Source organism: Cyrtonyx montezumae, unplaced genomic scaffold (assembly GCF_038088225.1).
Source record: "Cyrtonyx montezumae isolate F1298 unplaced genomic scaffold, pur_monq_1.0 scaffold_35, whole genome shotgun sequence".
NCBI lineage: Eukaryota > Metazoa > Chordata > Aves > Galliformes > Odontophoridae > Cyrtonyx > Cyrtonyx montezumae.
In genome coordinates, this window is record NW_027072040.1 from 223,502 (window position 1) to 238,656 (window position 15,155).

At 57.6% G+C, this 15,155-nt stretch overlaps 2 protein-coding genes and 1 long non-coding RNA gene across 5 annotated transcripts in view; 2 read left to right on the top strand and 1 right to left on the bottom strand.

Annotated features, from left to right (window-relative positions):
- The first annotated feature begins 326 nt into the window (after window positions 1–326).
- On the top strand, window positions 327–6,405 carry LOC136054248 (uncharacterized). 3 transcript variants are annotated; one of them, XR_010622724.1, is made up of 3 exons: window positions 327–405; window positions 4,597–4,794; window positions 6,002–6,405. It is a non-coding gene; the product is annotated as an uncharacterized LOC136054248 (long non-coding RNA). The 3 variants fall into 3 exon arrangements; XR_010622723.1 differs by lacking the exon at window positions 327–405 and adding an exon at window positions 3,385–3,565; XR_010622722.1 differs by lacking the exon at window positions 327–405 and having other exon boundaries at window positions 4,365–4,794.
- A 679-nt stretch (window positions 6,406–7,084) lies between these two features.
- Window positions 7,085–10,839, top strand: GINS2 (GINS complex subunit 2). The gene is made up of 5 exons (XM_065745348.1): window positions 7,085–7,242; window positions 8,208–8,322; window positions 8,904–9,003; window positions 9,436–9,562; window positions 9,719–10,839. The coding sequence occupies exons 1-5, from the start codon at window positions 7,153–7,155 to the stop codon at window positions 9,842–9,844; spliced, it is 558 nt and encodes a 185-aa protein (XP_065601420.1). The 5' UTR covers window positions 7,085–7,152; the 3' UTR covers window positions 9,845–10,839.
- A 687-nt stretch (window positions 10,840–11,526) lies between these two features.
- The window catches only part of GSE1 (Gse1 coiled-coil protein), a 78,219-nt gene continuing 74,590 nt past the window's right edge, over window positions 11,527–15,155 (bottom strand). The window contains 7 exon segments of the mRNA XM_065745382.1: window positions 11,527–12,097; window positions 12,469–12,572; window positions 12,686–12,958; window positions 13,040–13,390; window positions 13,480–13,587; window positions 13,702–13,972; window positions 14,499–14,611. Of these exon segments, the coding sequence (XP_065601454.1) occupies window positions 11,963–12,097; window positions 12,469–12,572; window positions 12,686–12,958; window positions 13,040–13,390; window positions 13,480–13,587; window positions 13,702–13,972; window positions 14,499–14,611 (1,355 nt within the window). The 3' untranslated portion in view covers window positions 11,527–11,962.

Genomic DNA, 15,155 nt, shown 5'->3' on the forward strand with positions numbered 1-15,155 from the left:
CAGGCTGCAACCTGATGGAAAGGATGACTGTGACTGTCAAGACTCACTGCAGGAAGGGGAGCAGCTTTTACTGCTTTGTCTTTCTTCTGTTTGCTTTCACATGAGCTGCTTTGAGTGTTTTGCCACCAGTAAGGACCCGGGCTAGCCTCAAGCAAAAGGGACAAGCACTGCAGCGCTCAGATCTTATCTCACCTGTCCTATTTGCATTGAAGGTTGGACAAAAAGCAGCAATTTCATAAAGGCAAGGCAGCCTGGAGCCCCAGTGGCTCTCTGTGAAAGAATGAGGAAGCAGCTGGCTGCTGAAGGCTGTGTTCTCCTTTCCTGCTGATGTCCCCAGCCTACCTGTCAGAGCAAGGGCTGGTCACCTGGCTGGTAGATCCGTGGCATCCTTCTGAGGAACTCAAGGTAAATCCTTATAAAACTTCTGGGGAAGGATTCTGCGTCTCCACTACTGGAACAGCTTTTATGTTTTGTTAGCAGTTAATGACATGCAGATCTAATTAGTTTTTTCTTTCCCAATTGACCAAGATTGAGAGATGTGATGTTTGCCCAGGTGTTTGACACCCAGCTCCTCGCCTCATCCGTAGGATCTAAGATGCTTACATAGATTCCAGTGTGCTGGGGTGTGCTAGGGTTTTTTGTCTGCTCTCAACCCAATATTTCAGAGCAGTAATAGACTGCAAGTGCCTGAAGATGCCAGCACAAAGTACTTGGGTTTCTGAGTGGGAGGATGTATGTTATTCTTTGCTGGATCCACACAAGTGCTAACCTTGAATCCTTCAGTCACAAGGGGGAGAAGCAGGAGGCTTGAGCACGCTTTTTGTGAAGCCAATTCAGTTTGAAATCAAAGATGAGATAGATCTGAAGCCCAGGAACACAAGGAGTGCCCCGAGGCAGGACAAGAGCTGCTGTCAGGCCCAGGGCACTTCCAGCCTTGTGATAGCAGGTCAAAATCTCCATGCACAGCCCCAGCTTGAGGCATCCAGAAGTGAACAAGAGGGTTTAGGGGGCCCAGGGGTGTTATTTTCAATGAAATATACAAGCAGATTAGAACAGCCAGAGAGAGCAGTGTCTGGCTGGGGCTAGGTTCGTGGAGGGAGTGATTTCTGCTGCTGGGGAGCACACTGCATCCGTATTCTCCCTGAGCTCATTGCTGTGTGTGTGTACAAACACACACACACCTATCCCTTCCCCCCTCTGTTCTGCCAGCTGAACATCTCGTGGGATATTCCCCCATCTTACACCAGTGTGAAGACCAGCAGAGCCCTGCTGTGCCATGGGAGCTGTGGGGGCTCTGCTGGTGGGATGGGGGGCTGCAGCCAGAGGCAGGCAGATGTTCATGGCACAGCAGCACAGCCCAGCTCTGCGTGGTGCTGCACACCCCCTGCCCCCGTGAGGTCCTTAGCTGTGTGGCAGAGCTGTGCACCGAGGGGAGGCAGCAGTGGCAGATGCAGGGAGCGAGCTGGGGTCTCTTTGTTCCCTGGCTGGAGGCCTAATCTCTGCACTCTGCTGCTGCTGCTTGTAAAATGCCTTGAGATGCTCAGATGGAGGGCATTACTGATACAGAAACAGCAAGCAAATGCTAATGGAAGAGGATGTTAGCAGCATGGGCTGCAGCTTGGAAACATCCTCCAGGGGAAACGCTGCACTTCTGAGCTGCACCTGGGGTTTGTGCTGTGATTCAGCCCCTGGAAGTGCAGTGCTGGAGCTGTGCAGAGCTGGGGCAGGTGGGCAATGCTGTGAGGCTACTTCCTTCCCATCCTGCCCATGCTCTGTTCCTCCAAGCTTAAATTTGGCTTCTCTGTCAGTGCATCGTGCTCCTGTGCTGCATGCCAGCCCTCCAGCGGTGGGCAGAAATCGTTCCCGTGGTTGTGTGGCTGTGCAGAGTGCTCCATCTCAGCCTGTTCAGTACAGCTGGGTGTGCTGGGGGCAGAAGGGAGCACTGGAGCTGGGTGAGGGAGGGAGCAGTGCCAGGGATGCAGCTCAGGAAAGCTGGAGAAAGAACACAGCTCTTCCTAGAAATGCACTCCAGAGCTTAAGAGCAGACCTAATTGAAAAGAAAAAAAAATGCACAGAGAGGATAAAAGGGAAAGCTGGGCTCGGATTAACCTGGAGCTCAGCGAGCTGGGAAGCAATGCCCAGGTATCAAAGCCCATTCCTGACCCGGGCCCCATGCTGTGTGCTGAACCCATGCCCAGCAGGGCAGCACATCGCTCTGGATGTGGTTCTGGCAGCAAAGCCCAGCAAGCTCCAGTTCTGTGCTTAAGGTACGTGCTCGCTTTCCACTTCCCTCCCTGCTCTCTGCAACTGCTTCCTGCCTCACTGCCCAGGGGAATTTTCTTAGGGGTGCTTTCTCCTTTTCCAAAATGAACCCAAGCTGGTGGCTGAAGCAAAGGCAATGCTGTGAACGTACCCGGGGCTCTTTGCCCCCTCAGCCCACGGGGAGGGCTGCAGGAGGTGTGTTTGTGCAGCTCAGGTGTCAGCAGCCCAGCTGGAGAAGCGTTCAGCCGGCAGAGCTAACCGCAGTTATTTTAGCTCGCTGATGTTGCTGTTCACCTCCCGGCTGCAGCGAGCCAGCTCTTTCAGCTGCTCCAGGGTGGGTCCTGTTTCAGCAACAAACACAACTGCTGCTCCAGCTCGGGTTCAATCCAGGGCTCTGGAGTTTGGGGCCTTTTGTCCTACCCCATCAGCAGGGTGAGGACCTTGGGTGGCATTAAATAGCAAACGGAGGGGATTTGTCTGCAGAACGAACCGGTGCTGCTGTGTCTGATGAGGGCAGGGGTCCCTTGGGGATGCTGTGTGCACTGAGTGCCCTCTGCCTCTTGGACTCTGCTGCTGGATAGGCAGAAAAGTGTGTGACCCATTCACCTGTCTGTTTTCTGGGGCCAAACTGGAGCCACGCATTGCAAAAGTCGCTGCCCTGGGCTTCTGCATCCAGGTGCTGCCTGAGCTCTGAGCTTTGAGGCTTCCCCTTGGCTCCTGCCTGCAGCCAAGAAGGCTTCGAGGAGGGATTCCCCGCGTGTTGCTGCCCTGGATGTGAACCTCTGAGCTTTTCAGCTCTTTGCAGGAGCTTCACTTTGTAATTGCGGAGGAGGCAGATATGCAAAAACCTCCTCCAGCTGCTTTTAATGCAGGCAGAGACTGTTCACCCCGGGGTGAAACCCGGAGCTGTCATCCTCAGGGCAGCAAGAGCCCCCCTGCCTGGTCTTGCCCCTGGACCCTGTGCCTTTGGGATATCCAGGAGCCCATCCTGCTGTAGGGATGCTCAGCTCCGGGGGCTCCAGCCATCTCTCAGCACCGAGCTGGGCTGTGCAGTGGGGTGAGAGAAAAGCAGCGTTCTCCCCATCACTCACACACGGCCTTCAGTGGGACTGGATTGGGGTGGGGGTGGGGGGAGAGCAGGGAGGGACGGATGGGAGGAGCCGGGACTTCACCGACCCGATTAACCAGGTTAGAAACCAACCTTGCAAAACCCACAGCACGGATGGGAGCAGGGCTGGAAGTCCCCTCCTCAGCTCACAGTGGGAGCTGGGATGCGAGGCGCGCTTGGCGGGCACGGGGACGGGTAAGTGGCATCCCTTCCTGCGGGACCAAGGCTGAGGTTTTTACCCCATTTTACCCCTTCCCCACCCGCCTGCTGGGACCAACCCGTGCTCTGTGTATCCCCTCCGGGTGCATCACAGAGCTCTTTCCGTGTGTGCAGCGGTGGTGACTCCTGCAATGAGTGTCTGTGGGTTTCTGGAGCGTGAACTCATTGGCGATGCAAACGCCTCTGTGACACAGAAGCAAAGTTGAAGCCCCAGCAGCAGCCAGAGGCATGCAGAGCAAAATGATGCTGCTGGTGTGGGGGGAATTACTCTGCCCGAGCATCTCCTGGCTCCAGGAGAGCATCCATCCATGGGGATGGGGCTCAGGGAGGGAGGTGAGAGCGGGAATGAGACACCAGCCCTCTTCCCAAAAGCTTTTTCCAGCAGCTGTGGGCAGGATGGGTGTGAATTGATGTCACTCAGGGTAATTAAAGGAAGCACGTGGTGTCCTGTAGCTCTGAAATGTCCATCTGTGCCTCTGGTGTTTTTCCCCGCTCTGATCCCTTCCACGTCCCATCCTGGGTGGGCATGGGATCCCTCTCTCACAGTGGCTGCCTCCAGCAGCCCTCCATCTCCTAAAGCTCTTGGCGCACTGTGGGACGTTCCCAGCCCCAGACATCCCCATCCCACCATAGGCTTCACTCTTTCTGCTCCCCAGAGCAGGAGATGCTTTGCTGTGATGTCGGGTCGGTTCCTCTCTTATTTCCTGCCCATGGCTTTGGGGTCCTGTCTGCAAGTTGCTTGTGCCAACCCCCCATCCTATTCTGCTCACGTCCTCCTCACCCAAGCGCATTTGCAGCACAGTCACAGCAGTGGGGATGCCGGGGCTCCGGGCTCCTTCTCCACCCTCCCCAAAAGTTCCTCCCCAAACTCAGAGGCCGGGATTGAGTCACCGAAACGCCGTGACATCAGCCCGTGGTTTTTCTGCGGCGCTTCCTGTTGTGCCCAGACAGCAAGCTCGGGTGCCTATATATATATAACATCTATGTATTTATATACAAACTCATAGGTGCATGCTTTTAGCCAGCAATCAAGCCCTCTCCCGTTCCTCCCGCTCGAAGCATTACCGGCGTCGCTTCCCGTCGCCACTCTCCCCGCAGCCCTCACCTCTCTCTTTACACAGCGAGCAGTGCTGGAGAGCTGGGAGCAGCGGCGAGGCCCCGAGAAGAGGATGAGAACATGGGGCTCAAGTTATCGTGCCTGAAAGGTGGGTCTGGGTGGGTGCCAGGGTGGTTTGGGGCGAAGGGATGCGCTGGGAACGTTGTGCTTTACTGACTCCTAAAGGTATTGCTGCTGCCAGCAGGAGGGTTTGGCCTCTGGAGGGATGATGCTGCGGGTAAAGGAAGGGGATGTGGGTTTGTTTGTTGGGTTTTTTGTTTGTTTCCCAGCCCTGTAAAATGTGGGGTATGGTCCTGAGGTCGCACCTGGCATCCTGGGATGCTCACATTTGGGATGCTCAGGGGGAATGCTGCCCACCCCGGCCCCCAGGCTCACTCCGAGCATCCTTAACAGCGTCACCATCCCCACCTCGCTGCTGCTTCTCCCCAAACTTCAATTTTCTTAATGGAGCCGAGCAACCGCGACGTCTGCTCCGGTGTAGAGAGAAAGGAAGTGGGAGCTTTTAGTGCTCCACGATGCTGAGCAGCACATCTCCCATTAGCTCTTAATGCCGCTTGGCAAAGGGTTGGGACGTAATATTGGGGTGGGGCTGCGGCGTGGCACCGGGGGGGGGGCTGCACGGATGGGGTCTCCCCCAATCCCAACGGGATGCAGTGGATTTGCACCCGTGGGAACGCATCCATTTCTCGGGGATGTGACAGAGGCCAATTTGGGGTGCTCTGTCAACCCAAGCACAAACGCTCCACCCGCTGTCCTGTGGAGACCTTTGTCACACGGGATGCTTCGCCCAGAGCTCAGCCCTTGGCACCACAGGGCAGCTGGCACACATCACCCACACTGAGCAGGGTCAGAGCCATGGGGGTGGGTGCATCCCCTATGTCCCCCCCCAGTCCATGCTCTCCTCCTGCGATGGGCTCAAAGACAGCAGTAAAATAAAACACCCCCCTGCGGCTCTCTTACATAAGGCAGGGCTTAATCCTTAATTAAAAAGAGATTAAAAATATCAGTGTCTGTCCCCTTCGGGCATTTTCCTCCTGCAGAAGAATTAAACCTCCCTGCCCGCTCACTGTGAGCGGAGCTGGGCTTTCCTCTTGATTAAAACAGCAGATTAGAGCTCTCCGTGGCCCAGCAGGCGGGGGGCTGGCTGGGGGCTGTGGCACCCCAACGAGCACAGCGGGGAGGAACCAGGTTGTGCAGCACCATAGCGGGGTTCTGGGGATTCTCCAGTGGCTCGTATAGGGTCGAGTGGAGCATCGCATGGATGTGCTCTCCCTGCCTTTCCCTTCTTTCTGTAGGGTTGAAGACGTGTGTGAGCAGTGAGGATGGCAGCGGTGGGACCCCAGAGCAGGATGGGAAGCACCTCCACGTGCCCTCCATCATTGTCACACCTCCCACACCCACGGGGACCATGCTGTGCCGGGACACACGGAGGGCAGCGGGGGGCACAGCACCGCCCTGCAGCCAATGCTGAGCACCCGGAGGGGACACTGACAGCTTCACTACTGCCCCAGGGCTGGATCCTGCCCCTCCCTGGGGTTGATGCTTCCCGGAGTGTGGCTTCGCTGGAGAGCCCCAGGAGAGGACGGCGTGCAAAAGCAGATGGAAATTTAATTTTTTAATGACAGCAGCAGATGGCAAAAGACACAAAAGTGTATTCACACCATGTCAGAGCCATTTATAAAGTGCCTGGCGGAGCTGCGGCGCGTGGCAGTGGCAGCACGGGTATAGCAGTGGATGGGGGATCCTCTCCTGCAGCCCCCACACCTACACAGCGTGGGCTGGTGGGTCCCGTGGGGCAGTGGGGAGCACAGCTCCTTCGGGTTCAAGATAGAGACATGGGTGGATGGACGAGTGGAGGAACAGTGGATGGCTGGACAGGAGGTTGGATGGATGGAGGCATGGATGGGTGGGTGGATGGATGAGTGGAAACCTGTGTTGGCTGATGAACAGAGGGAACAGACAGCTGGACCGTGCCTGGCACATGAGAACGAGTGGCTGCCCAGGGACAGCGATGCTGGAGGACGGATCTGTGGGGCGGCCGGAGCATGGGGCACTGCTCTTCCTGGCCGCCAGGGGGCAGCAGCTCCGGGCGCCGCGCTGGGGGTGGGTGCATCGGGTCCCGCGGCGCCCCGGCAACAAGTGCTGAATTCTGATTGGTCGGTGCCCCAGGAGGCGTCGCGATTGGTCCCACGGCGAGCGACCAGCACCTCCCCTAATGGTAACCAATAGAAGCCCACGGCCGAAAGGAGCAGCCAATCATCTCGCTCCAAGCTGCGCCGAGTCCCTCCTCCGCGCGGAGAGCGCGAAAACGCGCCCGGCGGCAGGAAGCGGGGTGCTGTGGGCGGGGCTTCGCCGTCGCTCAGCCAATAGGGAGCGGGGGCGCGTGGCGCGCCCCGTGCCGGTTCCGGTCCCGGTTCCGTGCTGGCCCCGGTCCGGACCCGCACACATGGAGCCGGCCGAGGCGGAGTTCCTGGCCGAGAAGGAGCTGGTGACCATCGTGCCCAGCTTCAGCATGGACCGCGTGCACCTCATCGGGGTCAGCGGGGCCGGGCCGGGGCTGAGGGGGCACAGGGCATGGGGGGGGGATGGGGTCGGAGGCTGAAGGGGATGGGAAGCGAGGTGTGGGGGAAGGGAGGGGAGGGGAGGGGAGGGGAGGGGAGGGGGCAGGGGTGGCGAAATTGGGGACGGGGCCTGAAGGGATTGGGGTATGAGTTAAAGGTGGGGGGGATAAGGGGGTGAGAATGGGGATCAGGGGGTGGGTGGCTGCAGGTTGGAGGTTTGGGGTGAAGGCTGCGGGGTTTGGTTGGCTGGGCTTGGAGGACGGGGCTTGAATGGTTTGGGGGTAAGGGGTGGGGAATTTGGGGTCGGCTTTGGGGTGTTTGGGGGTGGGGGTTGGTTCAGTCAGCTTGGATATCGAGCTGAAGGGGTCAGGGACAAGCGTGGGGGGATTTGGGGTTCAGGAGCTGGAGGGGCTTGAGGGGATAAGGGATGGGAAATCTGGGATCAGGGTGTTTGGGGGAAGGCTGAGGGGCTGGGGGATTCAGTTTGGGGTTTGGGCTGAAGGGATGAGGAATAACAACCAGAGGGTTTGGGGATAAGGGATATGGGGAAGGCGGGGTCAGGGGTTTGGAGGACAGAGGTGTGGGGGTTGGGGCTGCACACAGACAGCTGGCACCTTTGGATGTGCCTCAGCCCCAGCCCGGGGGGGGCATGCTTCTGTGATAAATGTAATTTCTGGCAGTAACTTCTGTGAAACGCTTTGAAATAGAAAATGTACTGGGAACGTTACTTATTGCTTCTCAAGGGAGAGGAGCACAAGTCTGCGAGCAGGAGTGATGGGAAGCCAGGGGAGGAAATTCAGATGCTATTCAATTTAGGCATTTCAAGATCCTTGGGCAATTCATACCATCCAGACACGACAGAGACCAAAAGAACAGAGGAGCACTGCTGCATACAAGCCCTTTGCAGCTGCCTTCTTCTCATCCTCAATTCATTTTCCAGGGGGATCTGGGCCCTTTCAACCCCGGTTTGCCAGTGCAAGTGCCTGTCTGGTTGGCCATCAATCTGAAGCAGAGGCAGAAATGCCGGCTGATACCACCAGAGTGGATGGATGTGGGTAAGGACAGTGGGAAACACAAAGGTCTCTGGTTTTCACCGTTAGCAGGGAGCATCACTGAACTGGAACAGAGCAGCTCGGAGAGGAGAATCTGGTGTTTCTCCACTGGGGTTCTTCATAGTGAGGTGAAATGTAATCTCAACCAAGTCGGGTGTTTGAATCACTTTGGTGAGTGGGGTCAGTGGAGGAGTACATGATCTTCATGGAGTGGTCCCACTCTGTTGGTGCAAGGGCGCAAATACCCGTTAGTGTGAGTGCTTTGTGGGTGAAGGGGACAGCTCTTGGTTTGGTCAAGCTGCGGTGTGCCGAGTGCCTGTCAGCATCCTGGCCCTGTTGAGCATCTGTTCTCCTTTGGGAGCTGAGAGCTGCTGTGGCAAAACTGCTGCCAGGACAGACATGAAGTGTAAGGGGTGTTTGGCTTCGTGATAGAAACCTTTTCCTGTCTGCACGTTGTGTGCATTTACACCAGCTTGACTCACAGCTTTGGTCCTACGGGAGCAACATACTGTTTTTCCTGGGGTCACAAGTGGGGCAGGAGCACTGGAGGTCTGCCCTGCCTGACAACCCTGTCTGTGTTTTAGAAAAGCTGGAGGAAATCCGTGACCAAGAACGCAAAGAGGACACCTTCACTCCGATGCCCAGCCCCTATTACATGGAGCTCACAAAGCTGCTCTTAAACTAGTAAGTGGGAAATGCACTGCAACATTTTCCACCTGACTACATGCTTGCGTAGACAATTTTTCAAGCTCCCGTTGGCAGCAGCCCCAGAGGGCTGTGGGAAAGCGAGAGTTAATGGGGGTTTATTTCACGGCGTGCCAAGATCTCACGCAGAGAAGCAGTTTTCTCATGGTAACTCTGCGTTTCAGTGACTGGGGATTGCTTGTTCTGTGCCCTGATCGTTGGGGCTGCGAGCGTGGAGGCCTCGAGTGTCGGCAGCACGTTGCGTGGCTGCAATCTGTTCTGCAGCCTCAACCCTCCAGGCTTTCTTCCTTGGCTCTCCTTCAGGAGGAAAGCTCTTCCCTCAGCTTGAGAAGCAAGAGGCCGGGCTTGTTCCGAGCCTGACATGGTGGCACGAGTCCCTCGTGTCCTATTCTCATCCCCTCCCTCCTCCAGCGCCTCCGACAACATCCCCAGAGCCGACGAGATCCGCACGCTGGTGAAGGACACGTGGGACACACGCATGGCCAAACTGCGGCTGTCTGCTGACAGCTTCGTGAGGCAGCAGGAGGCCCACGCCAAGGTGAGGGGGGAGCAGAGCCGTGCTGGGGGGGTCCAGCTGGGAAATGGAGCTCGGGGCGCTTGTGGGTTTCTCTTTTCTCTTTTCTGGGGGGCTCTGTCACTGTGCTGCTGCCTTCAGCACGGCTCTGACCCCGCGTTGTGCTGCTTTCTCTCTCAGCTGGATAACCTGACGCTGATGGAGATCAACACCATCGGGACGTTCCTCACTCAAGCCTTAGACCACATGTACAAGCTGCGTGCCAACCTGCAGCCTGCTGCCAGCAACGACTCCCAGGATTTCTGAGCTCCCCCTCCAGGCACCCTCTGAGTTTCCACCTCCTCCTGCACGCCTCCCAGAACCCCATGAGCTTCGTGAGCTGTCCCCTGCAGCCCTGGCAGCAGCTGCAGGTGGGTGAGTTTGGGGAGGGAGCGGGGCAGGAAGAGCTGCAGAGCTGGCACAGGGAGCTCCACGGAGCCCTCGTTCCCCCTTTGGAGAACTTGGCCTCCTCCCTTTGGTTCAGGCCAAAGACACGCACGGCTGCAGGTGGTGGCTTGCCAGACTCTGCCTAATGATGTCGGGCAGATCCCAATGCCCCGCGGAGCGTGGGTGTACTTCACAGAGGGAACTTCTGAGGGCAGCACAGGCCACACACTGCCTTGAAAGCAGTGAATTTCAGGGCGGTGCTTCGCCTCAAAAAGGGGAGAGATGCGCCGGCAGCTGAGGGCTGGGAGGCACATCCATCTGCTCCTTGGAGAAGGACAAAAGAAAATGGCTTTTCCCTCTCCGAGCCAGCTTGGTCCGTACTGTTAAACATCCCACTTGAGTTTTTATTAAAACTGAAATTACGTTACAATTAATTTGGACAAAGATGCTCAGAAGGGGTTGGAGGTGGGGGTGGTTTTTTTTTCCTCTTGCTTATCTGCTCTGACAGCATCTCCCTGCCCTCAGCAGCTCTGCCCTCTCAGCCCTCCCGTGCCTCAACTCCTGCCCTGGGGACATGCACAGGGGCACAGCGTGGCCCCCGGCGAGTGTGCTGTGTCAGAACCTTGATATTATGGGCTGGCATGGAGTTAGGGGGGGAAATCTCAGCATGGAAGCAGGGCTACAACCCAGCCCTGGCTACTGAGCTGCAGCAGCTGCAGCAGTGAGGGATGAGTGTCCAACTGTTTTCCATCCCCATCCTCCTCCCTGCCCAGGGTTTGGCCACGTTAACATTCACTGCAATGCCCCGGGGTTGGGCTGGAGGCTGCCCATGCAATTGGGATTTAAAAGAGATTAAACCTCATTTCTGTCACAAAGGGTTTTTTGGTTTTTTTTGCTGTTTTATCTTGCACAGCTTTTATTTCATGTTGGGGGGGGAGTGGGTTAATGGTTTCTCTGCAAGAGAGCAAGGAGGGAACTGAAAGCAGAACAGTGGAGGTCACCTTTTCCCAGTGCTGTGAGCTTGTCTGCTTGGCAAACCAGGACCTGAGCTCCGTGTTGGGGAGGGGGGGAAGGGACAATTTGGGGCTGCAAACAGCCCCCACCCTCCCCGTGCCACCCCACTTCTGGCCCTGTGAGCATGGGCTCTCCTCTCCAGCACTGCAGTGCCCACAGCTGCCCCAGTGAAAGCAAAAAAAGGCTTTGGGGGGGGGGAGGGGAAGGGAAACAGAAAGCAAAACCAAAAAGCAGAACCACAGTTGGGGAAAGGGGATGGGGGGGTGGTCAAAAAAAAAAAAGGCAAAGCTCTTTTTTATCACAACAATAATTAATTAAAGTAATAGAAAACATACAAAACTTTTCTCTTCTTTAATATATGTACACACCACAAGGCTGAAGCACCTCTGGGGGTTGGGTTTTTTCTTTTTTTTTTTTTGTTTTTTTGTTTTTCCTTGGACTCCTCCATGGCAGAACAACCACCCCCCCCCCACCCCCCTCTTATGTTCTTTCCCCCCCTCTTCCCCCTTTCCTTCCCCCCCTTCCCCCCCTCAGGAACGAAGCTCTGCTCCGAGGGTTCATGGACTTTATTGGTTATAGCCAAGTGTGGTGCTGGGGGAGCCCCAAACTGGGGGTGGGGGTGAGGGGAAGGGGGAGGGGGGGGTGGGCTCTGTGGCTACCCCTTCTCCTACAGGGCTCCTCCAGCCTTAGTGTTGTGGGCGGTGGAGTCTTCCATGAGTTTATAAAATAAAATGAGCAATATAAAGTGTGTGTGTGTGTGTGTAGGGGGGGCCCTTTGCTTCATGCATGGCACATTCTCCGTTGGTTTTCATTTCATCTGTTTTGCTTTTTTTTTTTGTTTGTTTTTAAGTCTTTTTTTAATTATTATTATTATTATTTATTTTTTTTTTAGCTTCAAACCTCCCAGTGAAAAATATTAAATATTCAAGGTAATAAAATAGATTATTATTTCTAGACTATATGTTCGGCCTAGCCCAAGGAGGGTCACCTGGGATACCCCTTGAAATAACCCCTAGACCACTGCATTGCAGGCAAGGCAAGGCACTTCCGCAGGTGATCCAGCTCTGCTTGCAGTCGCTCTCGCTCCGAGACAATCTTCTGCTTCTGGCTCCTTAATTCCTGCAGGGAGGCAGCGAGGAGGCACGGTCAGGGCAGCACGTGGGGACTGCAGGGGGATGGGGGCACTGCAGGGGGATGGGGGTGCTGGATGGGGGGGGGGACTGCAGGAGGGTGGGACTGTGTGACAATGGGGACACTGAAGGAAGTGGGGTGCTGCAGGAGGTTGGGGACACCAAAGGGAATGAGGGTGCTGCAGGGGATTGGGGCTCTTACAGGAGGATGGGAACACCAGGGGATGGGGAGGTTGCAGGACAGGGATGCTGAAGGGAAGGGGGCACTGCAGGAAGATGGGGACGCCGGAGGAGGATGGGAGCCCCCCTGGGGGCCGTGCAGAGGCCAGGTGCCCCCCCCCCCCCAGAAGCCCCACTCACCGCCATGCTGTGTGACAGCTGCTCTGCTGTCAGGCTCAGGCTGTAGTGCTGGGCCTCCAGCCGCCGGCACTGGGTCTGCAGCACTTGGCGCTCCAGGTTTTGTTCTGCAAGGCACAGGGATGGGAGTGAGCACCTCAAAGCCCTCCGTCCCTGCCAGCCCCAGGACACGGCCTCCTCCCAGTCAAACACAGCCCTCTGCCAAGGAGACGAAGCCTACCTTCTATATGCTCCTGGTAAGCCTCGAAAATTGCCTCGATCCCTTGCCACTTGGGCCTGGGGCACTCCTCCTCCTCGTCTTCCTCCTCCTCCTCCTCCTCCTCCTCCTCTTCGGAGGCTGAGTCACGGCGGTCGCGTGGCAGCGGTGGGCCGAGCACCCGGTGCCCGTCGGCCGTGCCATTGTGTGGGGCGGGCGGGCGGCTGGAGGCCTGCAGCTCGGGGATGTTGTAGTGGATGGAGGCATCCAGCTTGTGGTTCTGCTCCGCCGTCCCCCCTGCAGGCACAACGGGGTGTTACAGGGTGGCTTTCCCCACGTGGTTTCCTGCCCCGTGGGGCCGCTGCCCCAGCCCGGTACCTTTGTGCTTTTGCAACGCTTTCTGCGTGGACTGCAGCACGGATTCGTGGAACTGGTGGGCGAACTCCTCGGCGATGAAGGGCTCCCAGGGCTTGCTCTTGCCGTTCATGCTGTGGGACAGGGGCACGGGGATGTCCTTGGGCAGAGGGCCCCTGACGTAGCTGAGGATGCTCAGAGCCTTCTTCCCCGAGTGCCCGTCGCTCAGCCGGGGCTTCTCAGCCGGATCCTTCACCCTGGGCAGCTCTGCAGCTCTCAGAGGCTCCACCCTGCCCGGCTCCGATGGCTTCTGCACCTCAGGCACGGAGGCGGCGATGCCCACGGGTTTATCGGGCTCCAGCAGCAGCGGTGGCTCTTGGGGCACAGGGGGAGCAATGTTGGCACAGCCGTGCCCAACCGGGCACAGGAGGCGGGGGGAAAAAAGAGGGGTGTGAGGAGCTTACCGGCACCAGAGCCACTGGGGCTGTCCCGAGGAGAGCTCTTCACCACCACAGCAGCCGGCGTGGGCTTCTGCTTCATGGCCTGCAGCATCTCCACCAGCTTCTCCTTGTCTGCCCCATGGGAAGCTGAGGTTTAGTGTAGCCTCTGCTCACGGCAGGGCACGCTCGCGGCACCAGGCAGCGCGGGGACGGGGCCCCCCACCCCGGCACGGGGCATGGCGTTACCTTTCCTCTTTTCGGCGCTGATGTGAGTGAGGTTGAAGATGGTGAGGAAGCGTTTCTTCTCCTCGAAGTTGGGGCTGTTGTTCATCTCGTCGGGGCTGTAGCGGGTGGAGAGCGGGAGGCGGGGGGAGGGCGTGCGGCGTTTGTTCTGCACCGTCGGCGGCGAGGGGCTGCGCTCCCGCAGCATCCGCCGGCGCTTGCGCCGCTTCTGGCTCAGTAATTCCTCCTTCTGCTGCTGCGTGGTGAGGCCGAAGAGCTGCAGGAACTCCAGCTTCTGGGGCGCGAGGGGAGAGCAGGGCTGGGTCAGCCCCAGAAGCGGCACAGCACCTGTGTCCATCCCTGTCCCCATGCCCATGTCCGCATCCGTTCCCAACTCCGCGTCCATTTCCATCTCCATCTCCATCCCTATGCTCAACCCCATCACCATCCCCAACCCCATCCTCAGCTTCATCCCCATTCCCCCATCTTCATCCTCAACCTCATACCCATCCTCCAACCCCATCTTAACCCCATCACCATCCCCAACTCCATCCCCATTCTCCATCCTCAACCCCATCCTCATCCCCATCCATCTCCATCCCCACCCTGAACCCCATCCCCATCTCCATCCCCAACCCCATTTTCATCCTCTACTCCATCCCCATCCTCCAACCCCATCCCCAACCCTATCCTTATCTGCATCCTCAACCCCATCCCATCCCCATTCCTCCAACCCCATCCCAAACTCCATCCCAGTCCCACTTCAGCCCCATCCCCAGTCCCACTTCAGCCCCACAGCCAGCTGAGTGCTGTGCCCGTACCTCGGAGGACGTGTCCAGCTTCAGCGGGGGCTGCTCGGCCACGCAGCGGAGATGTGCCCGCACCTCCTCCTCGTCGCTGTCGTCGCAGGAGTCATCCAGGTCGTAGTAGTAACCTGGGGATGGGGAGAGGCTGGCGTCAGCCTGGGGGGGCACACTGGGACCCCCATATACTGCTGGGGCCCTGGGAACCTGCTGGGACCCTGCTGGGTAGGGATGCTCACCGCAGCATCCCAGCTCAGCTCTGTTTTGGGATGGCTTGCAGGGGGACTGGAGGAATTATTTCTCTGTGGGCTGCTTGCAGTGTGGGAGCTGACTCTCCCCTTGCTGCTGGGGCACCAGGCAGGGACACACCCCAGGAGCACCTCGTGCCAGGGCCAGGGCCACTGGGGACACCACTGTCTGCCTCGATGGGGAGCACACCGGGCTCAGCAGGTTAATGGGGCACAAGGGGGGATGGCAGTGCTGCCCCCACACCTTGCTCCATCTCCTCCTCGCTGCTGTTCACATCCCCGCTCGCACGGCCCTATTAATATTTAAAGCCAGCTTATTAGCCTCAGTTCATCATTTATTAATTGGGCATGTCTAGAGCGAAGGATTTACCAAGCCGCTCTGATTTAGCTTTCGGAAGCATCTGCATCGAACGCCTGCGGGTCGGGC

What these genes read in the sequence shown, in the direction of transcription:
- GINS2 (XM_065745348.1), top strand. Translation starts at nt 7,153, where the DNA reads ATGGAGCCGGCCGAGGCGGAGTTCCTGGCCGAGAAGGAGCTGGTGACC. An exon ending in ACCGCGTGCACCTCATCGGG is followed by an intron (nt 7,243 to 8,207) that starts GTCAGCGGGGCC and finishes TTCATTTTCCAG; the next exon opens with GGGGATCTGGGCCCTTTCAA. An exon ending in ACCAGAGTGGATGGATGTGG is followed by an intron (nt 8,323 to 8,903) that starts GTAAGGACAGTG and finishes TCTGTGTTTTAG; the next exon opens with AAAAGCTGGAGGAAATCCGT.